This window comes from Eptesicus fuscus, chromosome 20 (assembly GCF_027574615.1).
Source record: "Eptesicus fuscus isolate TK198812 chromosome 20, DD_ASM_mEF_20220401, whole genome shotgun sequence".
Taxonomy (NCBI): domain Eukaryota; kingdom Metazoa; phylum Chordata; class Mammalia; order Chiroptera; family Vespertilionidae; genus Eptesicus; species Eptesicus fuscus.
In genome coordinates, this window is record NC_072492.1 from 12,605,266 (window position 1) to 12,625,354 (window position 20,089).

General features: G+C 48.8%; 1 protein-coding gene across 2 annotated transcripts; it reads right to left on the bottom strand.

Moving 5' to 3' along the window:
• Positions 1-340: 340 nt before the first annotated feature.
• Positions 341-19,334, bottom strand: SCIMP (SLP adaptor and CSK interacting membrane protein). 2 transcript variants are annotated; one of them, XM_054709320.1, is made up of 5 exons: positions 19,236-19,334; positions 7,143-7,275; positions 5,246-5,309; positions 2,239-2,312; positions 341-525 (listed from the first exon to the last, which is right to left on the bottom strand). In XM_054709320.1, the coding sequence occupies exons 2-5, from the start codon at positions 7,252-7,254 to the stop codon at positions 341-343; spliced, it is 435 nt and encodes a 144-aa protein (XP_054565295.1). In that variant the 5' UTR covers positions 7,255-7,275; positions 19,236-19,334. The 2 variants fall into 2 exon arrangements, with proteins under 2 accessions (XP_054565295.1, XP_008155011.3); XM_008156789.3 differs by lacking the exon at positions 19,236-19,334 and having other exon boundaries at positions 7,143-7,311.
• Positions 19,335-20,089: the final 755 nt, after the last annotated feature.

A 20,089-nucleotide genomic window follows, 5' to 3' on the forward strand; every position in this document is an offset into this window, starting at 1 on the left:
CAACGCCAAGCTTGAAGATCCCTTAGACCCATACAAAGAAGGGAAGGAGAGAGGGAAGGGGGCCGAGAACAGAGCGGCTTTCCCCGGTGGGAGCCAGGAAGCCCAGCAGTCCTTGCTGCGGACACTCACTCAACAGAAGCTCAGGGCCTGGCTCAGTCTTCAGGGCTGAGCAGCCGCATTCTTCTCTGGCTGCAGTCATGGATCGCGGACACTTGTTCATGGCTAGGGTTCAGAGAGTGTTGATCTTACAGAGCTGTACAACGTCACCACGGCTTCTGGGACCGGGCCCGTGGAAGTTCAACCATTCCTGATGGTCTTAAAATAAGCTGTGTGAACTCTCTTAAGCTTGCCAAAAAGAAGAAACGGTTGTTTCAAAATGACGGCTCTCCATAGCTGCAGGCATTTCAACGTCATCATAGTCACCTTCAGGCTCAATATAGCTCGGGATGGAAACTGTCTTCACATGTCTATCTTTATTTACCAATGAGTATGTCGGTGGTGGCTCACTTGGGGTTTCCTGTGGGGCTAGAATACACAGAAGTCCTTAGATGCAAAGCTCTTGTGCATGTATGTATTTTTGACCAAGTGGCTTAGCATGGTTTTCATGGGTAGTCTTTCCATCTCTTGGTGGACCAGATCCCCATTTTACAAAGAAAGCTGAAGCACAGACACGACACGGTCTCAGGATCACCCAAGTGAATAAATGACAAATATTGGTCAGACATCTTGACTGTCCCGTCCCTCTGCCTAAGACTGCACTGCAGTGGGAACCATGAAACAGAAACTTGGACCAGAAACCAACCAAGTGAGTAGGGTTGTGTCTACAGATCCTGATTCTCATAAGGAAGTGATACGAACCATATTTCCTACTTGGCACATCCCTCACAATGACTGGCACTGTTTTCTTGAACGATTGCTAATTGCTCATGTATGAATCTCTCTGCTAAGGAAAAGGGAACAATGATGTTTCAAAAGGTTAACTCAGTGCAGCCTGGGTACATAGCAAAAGGACCAAAGTGGCTACAGGGAAGGATGACAAAACAGCTCAGCTCCACTCTTCATGGGAGCGGGAAATGCCTGGACCACAATCTCATCTTTTCCTCAGAGAACCGGGAAAACTGCCACCATTTCTTTTTCTGCAGAGCTCTGCAATTAGACAGATCTGAGTTCATGTAGACAGATCCAAGTTCATGTTCAAGCTCCAGCAGTGTGACCCTGAGTAAGTCACTTAACTTCTCTGCGTCCAAGTGTCCTCACCTGTCAGAGGATAATAATAACGTACCTGCCTCCTAGAGTTGTTGAGAAGATTAAGTGAGATGATGCCCATAAAGGGCCTAGCATTGGGGCCTGACATACAGTGCATGCCAAATCAATGTTAGCTAATATTAGTATCTATCCATCCAAGTAAAACATTTTTACTCATTACCTACTAAGCTCCAGACACTTCCTAGGAGACATAAGACATTTTTGGTTTCATAAAGAACATTAGCAGAATTGCTTTAGATAGGGAAATTAGGAATGGCTTCTTTGAGGTGGTGCCATGTGAGATGACACTTGAAGGATGAGGCAAGGCCGGCTGCGTGAAGGACTCAAGGAATAACATTCCAGCCAAGGAAACCCGGCAGTTTTTCTGAGAGGAGGGTGAGAGGCCCAGCGACGGCCCCACATTTCTGTTCACTCATGTTCTGAGCTGGGATTTGAATGTGAATGTATAAGTTGAATATTGGGAGCCTTGGTACTTAGGCTAACCCCTTTACACTTATCCATCCCTTTTGAACAGCTTGCTGCCATCTGCAAATCCTAGACTGGAGGCTCATGTCCCACAACATTTGTCTGTTGAAGCCCTAACCCCCGTGTGGCTGTACCGAGAGATGGGGCTTGCAGGGAAGTAATTAATGTTAAGTGAGGTCACAAGGCTACAGCCCTGGTCCACCAGGATGAGTGCCCTTATCAAAAGAGACAGCAGAGAGCTCTCCCCATCCTGTGAGGACACAGCAAGAAGGCAGCCGTAGAGAAGGCAGCCATCTGCAAGCCGGAAGACAGTCCTCACCAGAAACCAAATCAGCTGGCCCCTTGATCTTGGATTTCTAGCCTCTGGGACTGGGAGAAAATAAGTTCCGATGGTCTAAGGGACCCTGTCTACAGTACACTGTTATGGGCAGCCTGAGCCGACTCAGACACCTGGATAAATGTGTTACCCTCCCCTGAATGGGACTGTTATCAGCAAAATATACTTACAGGCATCTTGTTGAGAAAGCAAACCCCTGGGTGGCAGAGGGGGCAACTGACCCGGTGATTGATCGAGAACATTCCTGGGGAGAAAGAAAGAGGAGTTGGTGTTTGGTTTTGATCATGCCCGCTGTCCGTGGACTGAAAGAGAAACGTCAAGGTAAGTGGATAAGTTTGAGCATTCAAATCTCGGTGCCTGAAACCTGGAAGCATTGCCTGCCCTTTCTAGGTCTTACACCCCATTTGTAGCCGGCACCCTAAAGAAACCACTTCCCATAGCCCAGAGAGCAGCTGGGTTTGAGGGAAGGGCGCTGAAGGACTGTAACGTAGAGCATGGAGCACCCCGTCCTGGGCTCCCCTGAGCTGGTGAAGAGCGGGGGTAAGCACCAGCTCTATTTTGATTCACAACATGGATGTACTCCTAAAGCTAACGGTACACGCATCGTGTGACAGCAATGCCACTGCTGGATATATACCCCACCGAAATGCTTGCATATCCTCGTCCGAATGTTCATAACAGCACTAATCATAACGTCCCAAACTGGACACTCCCCAAATGCCCATCAGCGGTCGAATGGATAAATTCACAGGGGTACCCTCTCACAGTGGAATGCTCTACAGCAGTGCGAATGAACAGCCTGTAACCACACACAGTGAATCTCACAAAATGCTGAGCAAAAGAAGCCAAACACCAAATAATACACACTGTGTAACTCCATTTATATAAAGCCTAAAAACAAGAAAGAACTAACCTATACTATTTCAGATAGTGGTTATCCTGGCGGTAGAATGGCTGAAAGGGAATATAAGATGTTGAGGTGCTGGCAACTTTTTAAAAAATCTGGGTGCCAGCTACCTGGGTCTGTTCAGTTTTTGGCACTGTATTGAGTTGTACTCTGACTGTGTGCAATTTCCTGTATTCGTATTGCGCTAAGAAGTTTCAACAAAAAGGTAGACTCCAACCTAGACCCCGTTCCTCTCTCTGTACTCTGATGTTGAAGGTGGTACTAGATTCTTCTGAGGAAGTTTTGGTCTCCTCTGAGTTTAGGCTGCCGGGGGAGTGGGGAAAGGGACACATGGCAAGAGCTCCCTCAGTGGCCTTTTCTGCACCCCTCCATGGCTCTTCCTAGGAGAGGCCGGGAATGTGCCTGACTCCTAAATGTGGGGAAAGTCCAGCTGCTCCCACTTTCTCCTCCGGAGCAGGCCTGAATGCAGAAAGCACGTATTCTGCTCTGGTCTCGGCCATTCAGAGAAAGGGTGGCCCCGCGGGGGGGACCGGAGCTGCCGCCGAGCTGCCTGTGCCCCGAGCAGGACCGGTCTCCTGGTTTTGAATTAGAAAAGGCACTTGCCCACGGAGAAGCGCCGCAGTCCGCAATGCCAGTTCTGTCCTCAGTAAAGGCAACGTGTTGGTGACCTAACTGCATGACACGCTGCTCTTACTCCTCAGTGGATCAGAACTGGTGGGGGAAGAGGCCTGTTATTGGCTGGACCCCTTGAGCCACAACAAAATTCATTTTAGTAGAGCCCAGATTTTGTTTCAGACGGTGTGTACATTCCAAAGAAAGGATTGGCCCTTGACCAGCTCCTGGGAGATAACCTCTAAGCTCCCGAAATATTCTGCTTGATAAGAGTGGCCTTGGGCCAGCCAGAGAGTTTATGCTAACAAGGCGCCTGCCTGCTAGTGTTTGCCAAGGGCCTCGGGTCCTGCTGTATCAGTTTGGCTTCCGGAGGGGCTGAGGCTGAGTAGATAAAGTAGCTCTGGGGCGCTCCATGCCTATGTGGCTGATGCCCAATAAAACCCCAGAAATCCAGGCTCAGGTGAGCTTCTCTGGTTGGCAGTGCTGCGCACAGGCTGACACAGTGCATTGCTGGGAGGATGAAGCGCTGTCCATGGGATTTCACTGGGAGGGGCAACTGGAAGCTTGTGCCTGATCTCTCCTGGACTCCACTCTATGTGCCTTTTTCCTTTTGCTGATTTTATTTTATTTTTTGGGGGGGGGGGCTTTTTTAACCTTCACCTGAGGATATGTTTTTATTGATTTTTATTTATTTTTTTAGAGAGAGAGGAAAGGAGAGGGAGAGAGAGAGAGAGAAATACCAATGTGAAAGAAACATCAATCAGTTGCCTTCCGTATGCACCAGACTGGGGATTGAACCCACAACCTAGGTATGTGCCCTGACCGGGAATCGAACCCACAAACTTTTGGTGTACGGGCAATGCTCTAACCAACTGAGCCACCAGCCAGGGCCAGGGCTTCCTTTGCTGATTTGACTCTGTGTCCTCTCACTGTAATAGCCCATACCATAGCTATAACTACTTTCCTGGGTCCTGTAAGTCCTCCCAGAGAATCCTCCAGCCTAAGGGTGGTCTGGGGGACCCACCATAGATAGCAATTATAAAGCCCCAAAGATATTACAAAATACAAAAGTGAAGTTGGTTTTTGTTCAGCGCAATAGCTTTTAGAGGATTATATTTGTAAATCCACTTCAAAAAAGAAGGGCAGAACTTACCCTGAATGGGGGACCCAGAACCCAGAATCTGACCTGTGACCTCTATCAAAGTAGATTACAGCCCTAGCTGATTTGGCTCAGTGGATAGATCGTTGGCCTGCAGATTGAAGGGTCCTGGGTTCGATTCCGGTCAAGGGCACATGCCTGGGCTGCAGGCTCAATCCTCAGTAAAGGGGGAGTGTGGGAGGCAGCCCATCCATGTTTCTCTCTCATCATTGATGTTTCCATCTCTCTCTTCCTCTCCCTTCCTCTCTGAAATATATATATATAGTAGAAAAAGTAGATGACATGAGGGAGGAGTTGGGGAGCAGAGAGAGACAGATGGTGCCCTGCACCCCCAAAGCCCTGAGACATTTCCCCTTAAAGTGGGGAGAATTGGCAGACATGACATTTCACTGGCTGCAAAGGAAAAGCAGGCGTTAACCCTCGCACAGCAGCGTAGGCCCAGGAGTGGAAGTGAGCAGGCGGTTCTCAGACTTAAAAAGCAGAAGGATCCCCCACTTACTCATACATCATTTCTTCATCGTTACGCCTTTGATTCAAAGGTCTAGCAATGTCCAGTTTCCCTCCTAAGGAAAAAACAACACCACCATTCACTTAGGAAGAATTAGCAAAAGTTGTGATTTTAGAGTTTAAAAATCCTCAGAACCCAGGCTGGTTCGGGACATTTGGAAGAACCACCAAGAAGATACAGATTGAGGGACACAGAGCCAAAAATGGGTAGAGCTGGACTTGAACCCAGGCGGGCTGAGCTGATCCAGTGAAGGCAAGAGCACGTGGGCTGTGTTTATTTCCTCGTTGCCTGGTACAACGCCTGGCACACAGTTGGCATTCAGAAACACAGGTCAAATGAGTAAGCAAAAGTGTAGTTGGGAGGAAATGACATCAAAAATGGGAAGAGCAGTTTGCCATTTGTGACGCGCCGGGCATGTAAGTTATTAATTACAGACTGCTTGTGAATAAAAGTGGGTCGAGAGAAAAGAAGAGTAATGTTTTTGTTCAGGCGTATACTTTTGTCTGTATCTGAGAATGAGACATTTTAAGAAGGCAAATGAGTAGAGAGAGGACTACAGGGGCCAGAACACACATTTTGTATTAAAAAGACTAATTACTTAAAAAAATAAAATAAAATAGCTAATTACCATGAAGGGGTAGAGAGAAAAGAACATTAAACAGGGAGCTCAGTGGGCCTGAGTTCTGCTCCCAGCTCTGCCATCAACCCCTCTGAGACGCCAACCAAGGCTTCACCTCCTGCTGAATCTTAATATTCTCATCTCTAAAAAGAGATTAAGAGGCCCAGCCAGTGTGGCTCAGTGGTTGAGCATCGACCTGTGACCAGGAGGTCACGGTTCGATTCCCAGTCAGGGCATATGCCCAGGTTGTTGGCTTGATCCCCAGTGCAGAAGGCAGTTGATCAATGATTATCTCTCTCATCATTGATGTTTCTATCTCTCCCTCCCTCTCCCTTCCTTTCTCAAATTAATAAAGAAAAAATGAAATAAATAAAAAGAGATGAAAAAAATGACAAATGTGCGGCCCTCACATTCCAGCACTGGGGTAAGCGGGATTCTGAGACTTGTCCAGATGCAGCAGGAGGTCAGTGCCTTGATCCGGGAGGGGCGCCAGCCCAGGGTGCTCCTGGGGAAAGTGGCTGGACTGTGTATTTACTGTCCTCAGGGGTCCTCCAGGTTTAGGACGTTATGTAAAGGGATACGACCTCAAGAAAACACACCACCAAATCAAGGATTTCATGTTTCTGGTGATGAATATAAACATGGAAAACCACTTGTACTTAATCTAAAGTAAGTGCCAACCTCCAGACAGCTGCTTATTTATGTCTGAGGATGCCAGGAACCTCTGGCCAAGGTGGGTAATACCAGAATTCAGAGTATGATCTTATAGGAGGTAATCATGGTAGACAAACCAGTTGATCATAAATCGAGTCTATATTTCATGCCTCAAGACCATTTTTAAAACCACTTATTGCGGTATGGTTGGCATATGGAAAGCTATACACATTGAAGGTGTACAGCTTGATGGGTTTGGAATCAGGCAGTTTTGACTTTACACAGACCGGTGCTCTTTCCCGTCTCAAAGACGAGGTGCTGTGATCAGCAGCTCAGTAAAGAGAAAGCCCTGGAGCACAGTGAGCCTCCAAACAGATCTGCCTTCACCCAAGCCCTTCAGGCTGGAAGGGTCCTTGGACATTAGTTAACCTCCCTCCCTTCACTATGCAGATGAGGAAACTGAGGCCCAAGGATACACGTTAGTGGCAGGGCTCGAGCTGAAACCCAGAATGCACCACGCTTAATCCAAAGTTCAGCCCATACAGGCCTGGAACTAATCTTCCTCTAAAGGAGCCCTAATGCACTTCTAAGCACCCCTCCACCTGCCCAGAATACCTTGTCTGAGCAGCCGCCTACAGATACAGAACAGGATGAGGCCCAGGACCGCAGAGACGATGATGATGGCCACAGCTAAGATGATCCAGAAATTGTCCCTCCACCAATCCATTGCCGTGGATTCCTGAGGAGACTGGAGATGGAGGAAGGAGGCATGAGTGAAAGGCATCCTGGGGCAGCGGGGGCAGTTACCGACCACGTTTGTGAGGACACATCTGCTTAGGGATCAGGCAGGCACCGGCTCACGGTCAAGCCCTGCTGATTAGCAGCTGGGAGACCTCAGGCAAGTCCTTTGACCTTCTGTGAGCCTCGGTGTCCTTGTCTGCAATGTGGGAGGGTTGCGGCCTATGACTTCACAGGGGATTTGGGAGGGTTAGAATGAGATTAGGACTGACTTGGCACTCTAGAAATGGAAGATGCAATCACTGCTTCTTTTTTTTTTTTTTTTAAATATATCATCAAACATGCAGTAGGAGGGGGAAATGCCATTTAAAGCAATAACTGACAGCAGTTTAAAAAATTTTTATTTTATTGTTGACAGTATTACAGATGTCTCCCATGCAGGTTTCTTTTTTCTATTTTTTAAAAAGTTGTGTCTTTTTTTTTAAAAAAAAAATCTTTATTGTTGAAAGTATTACGTGTGCCCCCCTTCCCCCCCATTAACTCCCTCCAGGCCCCCTGCCCAAGGCCTTCAGCACCATATGTCCGTGTCCATGGGTTATGTATACTTACATACAAGGTCTTTGGTTGATTACCTCTCCCCTCTTACCCTCCATCCCCCATGCAGTTGTTTTTATATCAAACAGGCAACATGGGCTTAATTCACAACATGGAGAGAGAATTTTGAGAGATTTTCTTTAGATGGGGGGGTATCATTAGGAAGGGTCCACAATGGAAAGTGACCAGTGCCTCTGTGGGACCGTTCTGTCTAATATTCACTCTTAAATAGTTGTACTCTTCTGTCCCCAGAAGATTTGTAATAAAATCTTCCATTAAATTGCACAACAAGGGCTTGTATGAGCAGAACCTGGAGAAAAATGACATGTGTGCAGCGGGTTTCCAAGCCATGGGTGATACAGGGGCAAGCAGAGAGAACAGTGGCTGCCGGGCCCCAAGTGCCAGTGGGAGCAGGCTGCAGGATGGACTTGGGAGTGGCCTCCAGGAATCCAGGGAGATCCTGGGGAGGGGCTGGGCTCCCCTCACCCATGGAATGGGAATTCTGACAGTTCATTTGGATATTAAACTAGAAATGACCCTGGAGGCCTGGGAAAGATCCTGGAATATCCTGGTTATGTGAGAATCAGCTTCCTTGTCACCATCTAGCCAATGGAAGCTCACCATGGGTGCTGATGTAGCACTATTTCTGATTCATTCATTTCAGAGAGAAAGGGAGAGGGAGGGAGAGATAGAAGCATCAATGATGAGAGAGAATCATTGATCAGCTACTTCCTGCACATCCCCTCCTGGGGATTGAGCCCACAACCTGGGCATGTGCCCTTGACCGGAATCGAACTCGGGACCCTTCAGTCCACAGGCCGACGCTCTGTGCACTGAGCCAAACCAGCTAGGGCCTGATTCATGCTTTGGAGTAATATTAAGAATGTCAACAGGGACCCAGGCGGGTGGCAGAGGAACAGGGGCAGAATTAGGCTGCTGCGGAAGCCATTCTCACTACGAAGACCTTCTGACTTGGCTGCTATTTAAAAATGGGCGTTACTGGCACAGTGTGGTCATCTATGAAGTTGTTACATTACAATTTGGATTTTCAGTTCCAAATTTTGTTTCGTTTCCTTAGTGAAGGTTTGGCTTAATCAGATATAGTGCTCTTTGTCTATTAATAAACTTACGTGTGGCAAACCCGGCCATGCATAACCAGCACTGTGCTATACTCATCATTCTGCAGCTTCCTTTTTTGCTCAACATTGTTTTTGTCATTTATCCATGTCGGTAAATGTGCTGGGGATTTACTCTTAAGACAGCAAAGGGTCAACGACCAGAGAGCAGGGATAGCTCGTCCGCCAGGCAGGCACTAGGCAGAGGTTTGTGGTAGATCACCCTCCAGGATGCACAAAGGAAAGTAATAGAGGAAGAACAAAGGGAAAAAGAAGCCATGGAGACTAGAAACTTGACTTTGAATGGGGGCTGTGAAAGTGGGTTTTTCAGGGCTCAATGAGGCCACAGGGCACTGGACATAGAAGCTGCTATGTGCCCAGCCAGCGTAGCTCAGTTGGTTGAGCGTTGTTCCATGAACCAAGAAGTTGCCAGGGCTCAATTCCCAGTCAAACCATATGCCCAGGTTGCTGCAAGAGGCAGCTGATCAATGTTTCTCTCTCATTGATGTTTCTTCCCCCCACCCTCTCTCTCCCTTCCTCACTCTCTAAAATCAATTTAAAAAAAATTTTTTTTTAAAGAAGAAGATGCTGCCACATATCAGAGCATGGCCTCTTCAACAAATCTAAATTGGAATCTCACTTAAAAAAAAAAAAAAGAAGTCCTTTTAATTCTTACTTGAAAAAAATTTTATTTTATTTTATTTTGGAATCTTACCTTCTTAACTCTGGGGAACCTGATAGACAGATAGGTGGGTGGATAGATAGATAAATAGGATTTCTTCTCTCCCTTTTCTCCTTCTCTTTTCACATATTCAAATGTGTGTCTCTTTGTCTAATTTTCCTCTCCTATTTTTGTTCTCTTTGTCTTTTTGTCTTACTTTTGAAGGATTTCTCCACAAAGCAACATAAACATCTCTTTAGAACGCTAGAAGTAAATGCCAGGACACAGGAGTTCAAAGCCTTTGCATCTGAGGAGCTTGACTGGGCGGAAGGAGGAAAGTGGGAAGACAGGGGGCTGTAACTATAAACCGTCTGGGTTACTTGATTTTTTAAAGCATTTAGTTTGATAAAACGGAAAGAAAGAGTCAATCAAATCACACAGTGTAACTTCCATGAAAAGCCACAGCTCAGATTTCAAGTTCAAAGAAATTACGTCAGAAAGTGAAACTATCGGTCACTTTGCAGTTTTGTTCTTACAGATCATGTGGATTTGATTTTCCATCAGATGCTTTGAGTGTGTTCAGTCCACAACTGCTTTCCCATCTCTCCCCTCATCTCAGCCTCGCCTCCACTTTCCTTTCCACCACACCAGAGCTGAAACTGGAGTTCAAAGCAGATGCTTTCTATGTTACAGAGCCTTCCTCTGTTGACATTAGTCAGGATGCTCCCAAGTGATCAGCGAAAAGCCAAACGGGATTCAGGATATTTTACTTTGAAAGGAGCATCCCTGTGGTACTGATATGTGGCGTGAGGAGCCAAGGGATTCCCCAGAATGATTGGGGCCCACAGTTGAGAATAAGCATCCCCAAGTTCCCCAAATTCTAAGACCAGAGAAACAGTCGTCTTCCCCATGGACCGCTGGGAGATGCCTTTCAGCAGAACCAAGCAGAACTTGTCTTTTTGGAGAGAGTGCAGCTGAGAGAGGGGGGATATAGCTCATCCCATTCCCAGTAGGTGTCCTCTGGGCCACCAGCATAGTTTAATGGCCAGGGTGCCACCAGAGAGGTGAGAGGAGCTCTGGGGGTGATGGCAGGAGTCCAACCAGGGGCAGCGTGCAATAGCTGTATGATCAGGTCAGGCCCTGGAAGGTGTGCAAGCCGAATCCCACCCGTGACAGCAGGCCTGGAGTAGATGAGATTGTGGAGCTACTGTAGCATGGGGCAAAGACGTGTTTGTATGAGAGGATGCTGGCAGTCAGCTCAACGATGCAGCCGGGTCTCTCAAGGGTCCCCAAGGAACCTCTCAAGGGCCAAAGGCTAAGGGCCAAGGGCCAGGGTCTTCACTCAGCACCACAAACCAGCTCAGCAGGAATGGCCCACTGATGGGAGATTTCCTGTGGAGAACCATTTGCCCCAGTCTTTCCTCCTCTATCCAACCCCAGAGGAGAAAGTGCAGGGGAGGGGTGCAGATGGAGCCGAGGCAGCCTCACCCCCCTCTCCCCCCTTTACTCTCTTCACTGGGGCAAAGGGGAGAGCTTTGAGTCAAGGATTGAAGTTTTAGAAAAAACACAACTAAATGTTTAAAATAAAATGAGTCTGCTTAGTAATCAAAAGTAACTTAAATTTTTAGAATTGAACTGAGATGTCACTGAGGGAGGCCAGGCCGCTCCTCATTGGAACAAGGTGGGAGCTGGACAGCAGCATTTAGGACCAAGTCATTTCTTAGGGCTGTTCTAACAAATTACCACATAGTGCCTGAAAACACACAAATGTAGCCCCGCCAGTGTGGCTCAGGGGTTGAGCGTTGACCTATGAACCAGGAGGTCACAGTTTGATTCCCTGTCAGGGCACATGCCCGGGTTGCAGGCTCAATCCCCAGTAGGGGGTGTGCAGGAGGCAGCTGATCAATGAGTCTCTCTCATCATTGATGTTTCTATCTCTCCCTCTCCCCTTCCTCTCTGAAATCAATAAAAATATATATTTAAAAAAACAACAAAAAACCAAACGCACAAATGTAGCCCTGGCCTATATGGCTCAGTTTGGGTATCATGCCATGTGGTAGAGCAGCCAATCAATTCTCCCTCTCCCTCTCTCTCTCTCTCTCTCCTTCCCCCTTCCTCTCTTTCTAAAAAGTTAATAAAAGCATGTTCTTGGGTGAGGATTAAAAAATCAAACAAAAAATACCTTTTAAACAAAGAAAAAACACACAAATGTTCTCTGGAGGTCTAAAGTCCAACATGATGTCACTGGGCTAAAATGAAAGTGTGGGCGGGGCTGTGTCCCCTGCTGGAGGGTCCACTGGAGAAGCTGTTTCCTGGTCCTTTTCAGCTTCCAGAGGCCGTTCATGCTCCTTGGCTCCTGGCTCCCTCCTCCACCTTTAAGGCTAGCAGTGCTGCATTTCTCTGACACGGGGAGGTTCTCAAGGCAGGACTCAGAGATAATGCGGGCCCTATGAGCCAGCATGGGTGCCACTGCCCAGTGCAGACCAGAAGAGGGTAAGAGTCAATGTGAGACCAGAGCTGGTCCAACTCCAAACCCTAGGTCATCAGGTTCCAGAGCACGGCAGGGGGTCGGGGGTGGGGGTGGGAGTAGGGGTGAGAGGCTGAGTCCACATGTACAGGTGAAGGGGTCCCAGCGGTAGGGAGGAAGTCAGAGAGCTGCAGGGCCTCTTGGTGGACCCCATGAATGGAAGAAGGAAGACTGAGAGGAAAGATGGGAGCACATTGTATTATTAGTTTTCAGGTTCCTTGAGTGTGGTAGGCCCTGGGTCAAGAACCTGAAGAACACATAAGTTCCCAACCCTGCCTGAACCCTGGAATGACCTGGGGAGCTGAAAAAACTGCTCCTGTCTGCAGTACATCAGATACTCTGATTAAATTAATCTGGGCTGGGGCCTAGCCATTGAGAGGTGTGTGTGTGTGTGTGTGTGTGTGTGTGTGTGTGTGTGTGTGTGATAATCCTCACCTGAGGATATTTTCCATTGATTTTTAGAGAGAGTGGAAGGAAGTGGGAGAGAGAGAAAAAAAATTGATGTGAGAGAAACACATCCATTAGTTGCCTCTGGAACACACTCCAACCAGGGCTTGGGATCAAGCCTGCAACTGAGGTACAAGTGTCCTTGACCAGAATCAAACCCAGGACCCTTCAGTCCTCAGGTCAACGCTCTATCCACTGAGCCAAACCAGCTAGAGCAAGATTTTGTTTGTTTGCATAAAGTTCTCAATTGATCTCATAAGAGGTCAAGATTGATCACTTAATCTTTATTATAACCTTGTTATACAATGGGGAGGGGGCTATGATTGCTCTCATTTGACAGATGAAGAGACAGAACTCAGATTAAGCAATTTGCTAAAGGCAACACAGCTAGAGACGGACTATTCTAAGAAGGCAGCTCAGCTCTGTCTGAGGCCAAAGTTCACGCTCTCTTTACACTGCCAACCTGATACCAAGCCGATAAAAGTTCCTTTTCATTACAGAACTGAAAGCCGAACCCCCATTCAAGAACTTCCAAAACTGGCAAGACTTCAGCTTTTAGCTGTGGCTTGTGTCACATAATGAGAACCTCAATATGAAAATGCACTTTACCAAGGATCATGCACCGTGTGCTAACTTACCACGAGTTCTATACTCTGCACACGGTTCATTTCATCCTCACAAAGGCTCTATAAGGCAGACCATAGTTATGATCCCATTTTACAGATAAGAAAATAGAGGCTTACAAGAGCTCAGTAACTCACCCAAGGTTGCAGAGCCAGCAAGTAGAAAAATCAAAAGCCAAACCCAGGTCTTTCTGACTCTAGGGCCCTAGCTGGTGACCTTCAAGCAAGGGCCTTGGGAGAAGTATAAAATGCAGACACCAGAGTCTTAAAAAAAAAAAAATATATATATATATATATATATATATATATATACACATGTTTATATATTTACATATTTACATATATATTTTGTTGTTTAGTCTTAAAAAATATATATATATAAATACACACATGTTTATATATATATATATTTACATATGTATTTTGTTGTTGATTTCAGAGAGGAAGGGAGAGTGAGAGAGATAGAAACCAATGATGAGAGAGAATCATTGATTGTCTGCCTCCTGCGCGCCCCACACTGGGGACTGAGCCTGCAATCCTGGGGACTGAGCCTGCAACCAGGCATGTGCCCTGACTGGGAATTGAACCGTGACCTCCTAGTTCATGGGTCGATGCTCAACCACTGAGCCACACCGGCCGGGCCAGACCCCAGGGTCTTATGTCCCTACTCTACTCCCAGTTCTGAGTTGTAGGTCTGGTGTCAGCATTTGCCACAGGCACTCCCGGTGGTTCTCAGGCTTCGGAGGGTCACTGCCCCCCGCCTGCCTGCGGAGCCCCCGGCTGGGGCAGGTGAGAAGCTGGACGCTTGTTTCCCACCACAGTCAGCAGCAGCAGCAGCAGCCGGCTGGAGTGAGAGGCACTAACAAAGACTCCTTGAACCCAACTATGTTTCCTGTCTGCTTGTCTCTCGGGGCCTGGAATTTCATCATTATCAAGTTCCTTCTCTCCAGGGACAAGTGTCACGCTCCCTTCTCTTCCTCTTCCCCTCATTTGCCTGGGTGTGCGGGACACGGAGGAAGAGAAGCTGGTGTTTACTAGGCTGTGAACGACTTTGTTGGATCCCTGGGTTCCTTCCCTAGGGCACTGGCAGGAGCGGGGGCATTCTAGAATTCTAGTCAAAGTCCTTAGACTACAGTCATAAGGAGTCCGATGTGGGAATGAAGAGCCGTAGTGCACGCATCCTCCTCCCTGCTTCTTCTTCCCCCGCTCCCCCTACTTCACAGATGCTCCCTGTCCTGTCTCCCTGTCTCCTCAGTTCCCCCCGCCCCCCCCCACCCCCCGCCCTCAGGACAGCTGGATCTCCCTCACTCTGAGATCTCCATGACTGCTAGCAGCTTCAAGGCAGCTCTGAGTGAAAAGCTCAGACGCCAAGGGAAGCCTGAATTTCAAGAAGGGCAGAAACGGAGGTTGAGCAGAGGCTGTCTGTTTAAGAAATGAGAGACTTTGGTATGTTATCAACGGTGAAGGCGCCAGGAGAGAGAACAGGAACGAAATGCAGGGATCGAAGAGAGAAGGAGCGAGAGCTCAGAGGCAGAGCAGGCACCTCTGCAGCCCACGTGGAAGAAGATTTTACAAGGGAGCAAGGGTGGGGAGAGGGTGTGCGGCTGGACGGAACCAACCCGGGGCACGGGGGCAGGAGCTGACAGATGGCATCCAAACCTCCCATTCTCTCTGCGTAGGAGGCAGAGTCATGGGCAGGGTGCTGGGTGGGGAGGGGTGGGAGGCAGCCACACACACCCTCCTCCAGGATGTTATGATCAATACACAAAAGACATTCTTTCTTCCAACTGAGCCCACATCCTCATCCCGTCACGGCTGTGTCTCCCAGAGCGAGGATATCACCTGACACGCAGTGGGCCCTCCATGTGTGTCTGTGACTATAGGAATGAAAGATGCCCGGACTCTCCTCTGTTACTGGTGAACCACGCCTGTGACCATGCAGGATAGTAGGCAGTGTGGACCCCAGGTCTGAAATTCAGGTGCTGTGCATTCTAATTCCAAAGCCACCTCCCCGGGACACACGGCCTCAGGCAGGCCCCTGCCCTCCGTCTGCCATCCGCTGCTGCCATCGAACAGCCGGCGGGGAAGCACAGACTGTGCAAGCTTTGGAGGGTCAAGGCCCAGCTTCTCTCTCGCTTCTCCTCACTCCTCAGGAATCTGAGACACACTTGGCAGTGAGCCTGCTGCAACGCTGAGTGATGTCAGGGTAGGAGAGCAGCTCAAAGCAAAAGCCACCCCGGCCCCAAGTCTCACTTCCCCAAAAGGCACTTCTGGGGAGTCAGTGACAGAAACAATACTCACTATCCATCCCCGGAATTCCAGAGACTGTGGGTTTCTTTAGAACTTGCTTTTTTGTTTGTTTGTTTGTTTTTTTAATATATTTTTTATTGACTTCAGAGAGGAAGGGAGGGGGAGGGAAGGAGAGGGGGAGAGAGAGAGAGAAACATCAATGATGAAAGAGAATCACTGATTGGCTGCCTCCTGCATACTCTCCATTGGGGATCGAGCCCGCAACCCAGGCATATGCCCTTGACTGGAATCGAACCTGGGACCCTTCAGTCTCCAGGCCAATACTCTATCCATATCCACTGAGCCAAATCCGCTAGGGCGTGCCCTCTCTCTCTCTCTCTCTCTCTCTCTCTCTCTCTCTCTCTCTCTCTCTCTCGATCCTCAGAGCAAGAAATACAACTTACCAAGTGACAGTGACAGCTATTCGCATATTCACATAAATGAAACAAATTTTATAAAATGTCTTCACGACATGTGATACATGCCAACATTTTCTCACCTGTTCCAGCCGATTTCATGAAAAAAAGTACTGAGTGTACGCCCCCAAATTTATTTCACAACCCACTGAAGGTCATGTCCTATATGTTGAAAACTTGAGTTTTTCTCAAGAAGAATAAATGATCTGAAACAGTCATGGGTCCCAAAAAGTGTGTGTAGAATGGGTGCGTAGGGAAAGTAGAGCTTTAGAAAGTTGAGTTGGAGGAGGTCTCAGACAAGTGCCTGTAGAAGGAGGCCGACTTGCCCACAGCTCAGCAGGAAGCTGGGGAGATCTGAATCCCCATCCAGCACCTTGCTGCCCAGGACTGCCTGGCCTTGGCCACAGCCTCCCTAGCTGGGGCCTGCCTTGTCCAAGACAGAGCCACCCGCCCGGGAGGCTCTTCTGTGGAGCACTTGTTGAGTGAGGTGGCAAGTTGGAGCTGAGATGCAGGTGTGAAATGCACACTAGATTTCAAAGACTTGGGGTGACAAGAAGAATGTAAAAATTCTCCTTAATAAATGTTTACATGGATTACATTTTGAAATGACATTTTAAATATATTGGGTTTGTAAAATGCATTATTAAAATTCCAGCTTTCCCCCCTGTTTTTATCCCCCCCATAGAAGTTTTCCCCTCTGCCCTGCTCAAACTCTTATTCTTTTTTTTTTTTTAAAAAATTTAATATATATTTTTATTGATTTCAGAGAGGAAGGGAGAGGGAAAGGGAGAGATAGAAACATCAATGATGACAGAGAATCATTGATCGGCTGCCTCCTGCATGCCCCCCACTGGGGATTGAACCCGCAACCTGGGCATGTGCCCTTGACCAGAATCGAACCCAGGACCCTTCAGTCCACAGGCCAAAGTTCTATCCACTGAGCCAAACCGGCTAGGGCTTATTCTTAATATCAACCATGTTATAGTTACTCAAAGAATGTGAAACTGTAAAAACAGAATGGAAGTCAACAGAAGAATGGATAAACAGGCTGGTATACTCATACAATGAAATGCTATCTAGACGTTTACAAAAAATTCCCGGTACACACAACAATGGAGATGAATCCTGGAAACATGAAGTGAAAGAAGCCGGGTGTGAAAGAGCACCGCCTGTATGCTTCTCTTATGGGAAGTTCAAGAACAGACTAAACTGCTTGACTGGATAGACATCAGAATAGTGGTTGCCATGGGGAGGAAAGGGTCTGATTGGAAAGGGCTGCGAGGGAACTTTCTGGGGTGATGAAAATATTCTACATCTTGTTTTGGGCAGTGGTGACAGAGTGTATTACAATTGTCAAATGTATGAAGCTGTACATGTAAGACCTGTGCATCTGATGTAAACCTCACTTAAAAAAATAAAAGTAAAACAGAATGAGCTGCCTTTAAAGTACTCAGCTGGCTGTGCCAGGAATGAAGCTTGCTGGTAGGAACTGGGGAAGAATGAATTCCTCTGGGTATTGGGGGAGGGGGGATTTGGAGTTCTGGGGAGAAGGAGGGGAGAAGGGGCGGGAGGAGGGGAGGAAAGGGAGCCAGCTGCATGGTACGAAGGTGGGAGAAGCAACTGGTGGCAGGTGCTCTGGGATGGAGTGGCCATGATATTTTAAGAACAGTGCTGTTGTGCGCATTGCTACTGGTGACCCCCTACCCAATCGACTAAAGTCTATTGCATCTGCCGATGCTTTGGTGAGCGGTTCTGTTTTGGGGATAGGAAACCAAGAAAGGGTCTGAGTTCCGCCCACAGGACTCCCAACTGGTGCTAACCATGAGAAAGGGGTAGCCTCCTGGGGACCCCACAGAAGTCTCAGGGAGGGCTTTGAACTTCATCGGGGCAGGGAATGAGGGTTTGAGCTGCTCCCAACCTAGGTCTCAAGGGTCTCAGAGACTGGAGATAATATTTTAGCTCACGCTTGCAAGTCAGCATGGTCATTTCTTGCCTGAATTCACATCTCTCACTCCCATGCTCAGTGAGGGCAAACTCCCACCTGACCGCTGGCTGATGTCAGCATCAGGCATGGCCATGTGGATGGATAGCTGCTGGCAACTTCCAAGCCAAGTGATCCTGGGAAAGGACAGGGACGTGTAGCTATGAGGAGTCCAGCCGCTCTTCTCTGTCTCTCTATCGTCCCAATCCTGTGAAAGGCTGGCTATCGACCCAGGAGAACTAGGAAGGAGAAGGCTCTAAGACTATGGAGGAGAACTCAAAACCTGTCGCTCAGGGGCTCCCTGGCAGTAATGCTGGCGTTACCGTGGGTGGAGGGGACAGGGATGCCGGGGCCCTGGTCACAGGCTGAAGTCTGTATTTCTGTTTCTAGAATGTACGTACATCAAAATAAAACAATGAGAACTTTTCAAAATCTATACCCAGGGAAATAAGATTAGAAGACAAAAACCAACCCCTCTCCCGCAGTTGTGAGGTGGTGGAATTTGGGGGTCATAGTTCCCCTATTTCTCCGCAGTTTTCCAGTTTTTTGGGGGGGGCGGAGTGGGGGAGAGGAAGATCCTAAAGAAGATAGAAAGAAGCTCCAGGCCTTGTCTTCTCCAGGCTCAGCAACATCCACTCTCCACGCTCCCTCAGAGGTGGGTGTGCGCGAAGGGGCCGGGAAAGGGGGTGGCTTTCGGGACCAGTGATGCGGGAGCAGGTGGAGGTGGAAGCCACAGCGACGAACCCCTGGCTCCTCCTCAGCGATTTCCCAGAGGGCAGGAGCCCGGGTGACAAAATGGGGATCTGACCCTAACCCAGCACACCTCGGTCCTGAGGCCTCCGAAGGCAGGATGCCTTCCCAATCAAACCCGGGGGGCAGAGACCCAGTGACAAGCAGACCTCGGCTGGTGGGGTTCCATGGCTTCCATCCAACAGCTCCAAGATGTAGCCCAAAGTTCGCACAGTCAACACCTCCAGCCCCTGCCCCCAGACTTCCAGCACAGACCCACTGGGGGCCTCAGTTACCAAAACTCGCCATCGGGATCCAGAGTGAGAACAGCCGCTTTTCGGCACACACGTCTCACTCCCAGTCATTGTCATTGTCATTGCGGCCTGAGGCATAGGCTTCCTCGTGGCCCCACACGCACATGAGGAAGTGGAGGCCAGTGAGTCTGAGGTGGCCCAGCCAGCGACCCCAGTGGGTTCCCCAAGACCAGTGTTTCTCCCACCCCACCCAGGGGTCCTCCCGAAGCTCCATTGACAACCCCCAGCCCAAGCCCAGACAGTCCCTCACACTGCCACCGGCCCAGAGGCCTACCTGGGCTGCCAGCTTGTCCAGATGTGAGCGGCCGGGGGACAGCGGTGTCCTGAGTGCCGTGGCTCTGGCACAGCTGACGAGAGGCGCTCCTCGCCCACAGCTCTCCACCCACCCAGAGCAGCGAGTGCAGCCGGAGCACACTTCCCCTTTCTGCTCAGCCCACGGGAGAGGCCCAGGCCCCAGCCTCCCGCCACCAGGCGTCCTTCCAGGGAATCGGGCTCCCAAAGCTTTCCAGACTCAGTTCGCCAACAACTCCTATGTGAAACCTTCCCCTGTCGGAGCCTCGGTTTCCTCATTTGTAAAATGAAGGCGTTCCATTGAGAAACATTAAGTAGGTCCAGGGATGGCGTCATGAAATCTCTCATTTGTTATTCTCTGCTCCCCACAGCTGGGACAGGGCGCCTCCTGGACTACCTCCCAAGCACGGCACCCAGCACAGACCAGGAACAACAGACAACGCCTGACAGATAGGTGCCGACTGAAAGCAGACATCCACAGAGAGAAGTGAGTTACACATACTAGTACAAAGGAGGCACAGCCTCGTTCTAGCAAAATTGAGAGCCTATTTGCTAAACCCTGTGCTGAGCAGTGTGAGGGCCAGAAAGAAGAATCAGCCCTGGCACCTGCCTCTCAAGGGGAGGGAGGCAGGTGAAGACATAACAGAATGTAGGCGAGGTTCAACGACCGTCAGTTTGTGCCAGGCCTTCTGCTCACAGGTCTGAGCTGAGCAGGTCATGGTTCCTGGTGGAGCGCATGTTCTCCAGGACAGAGGGGCCATAAGTAATTGCTACTGGATGCCATGAATGCTAGTGCCGTGGGAGCACAGAAGTAGGAGAGACTAAGAGGGTCCCAGT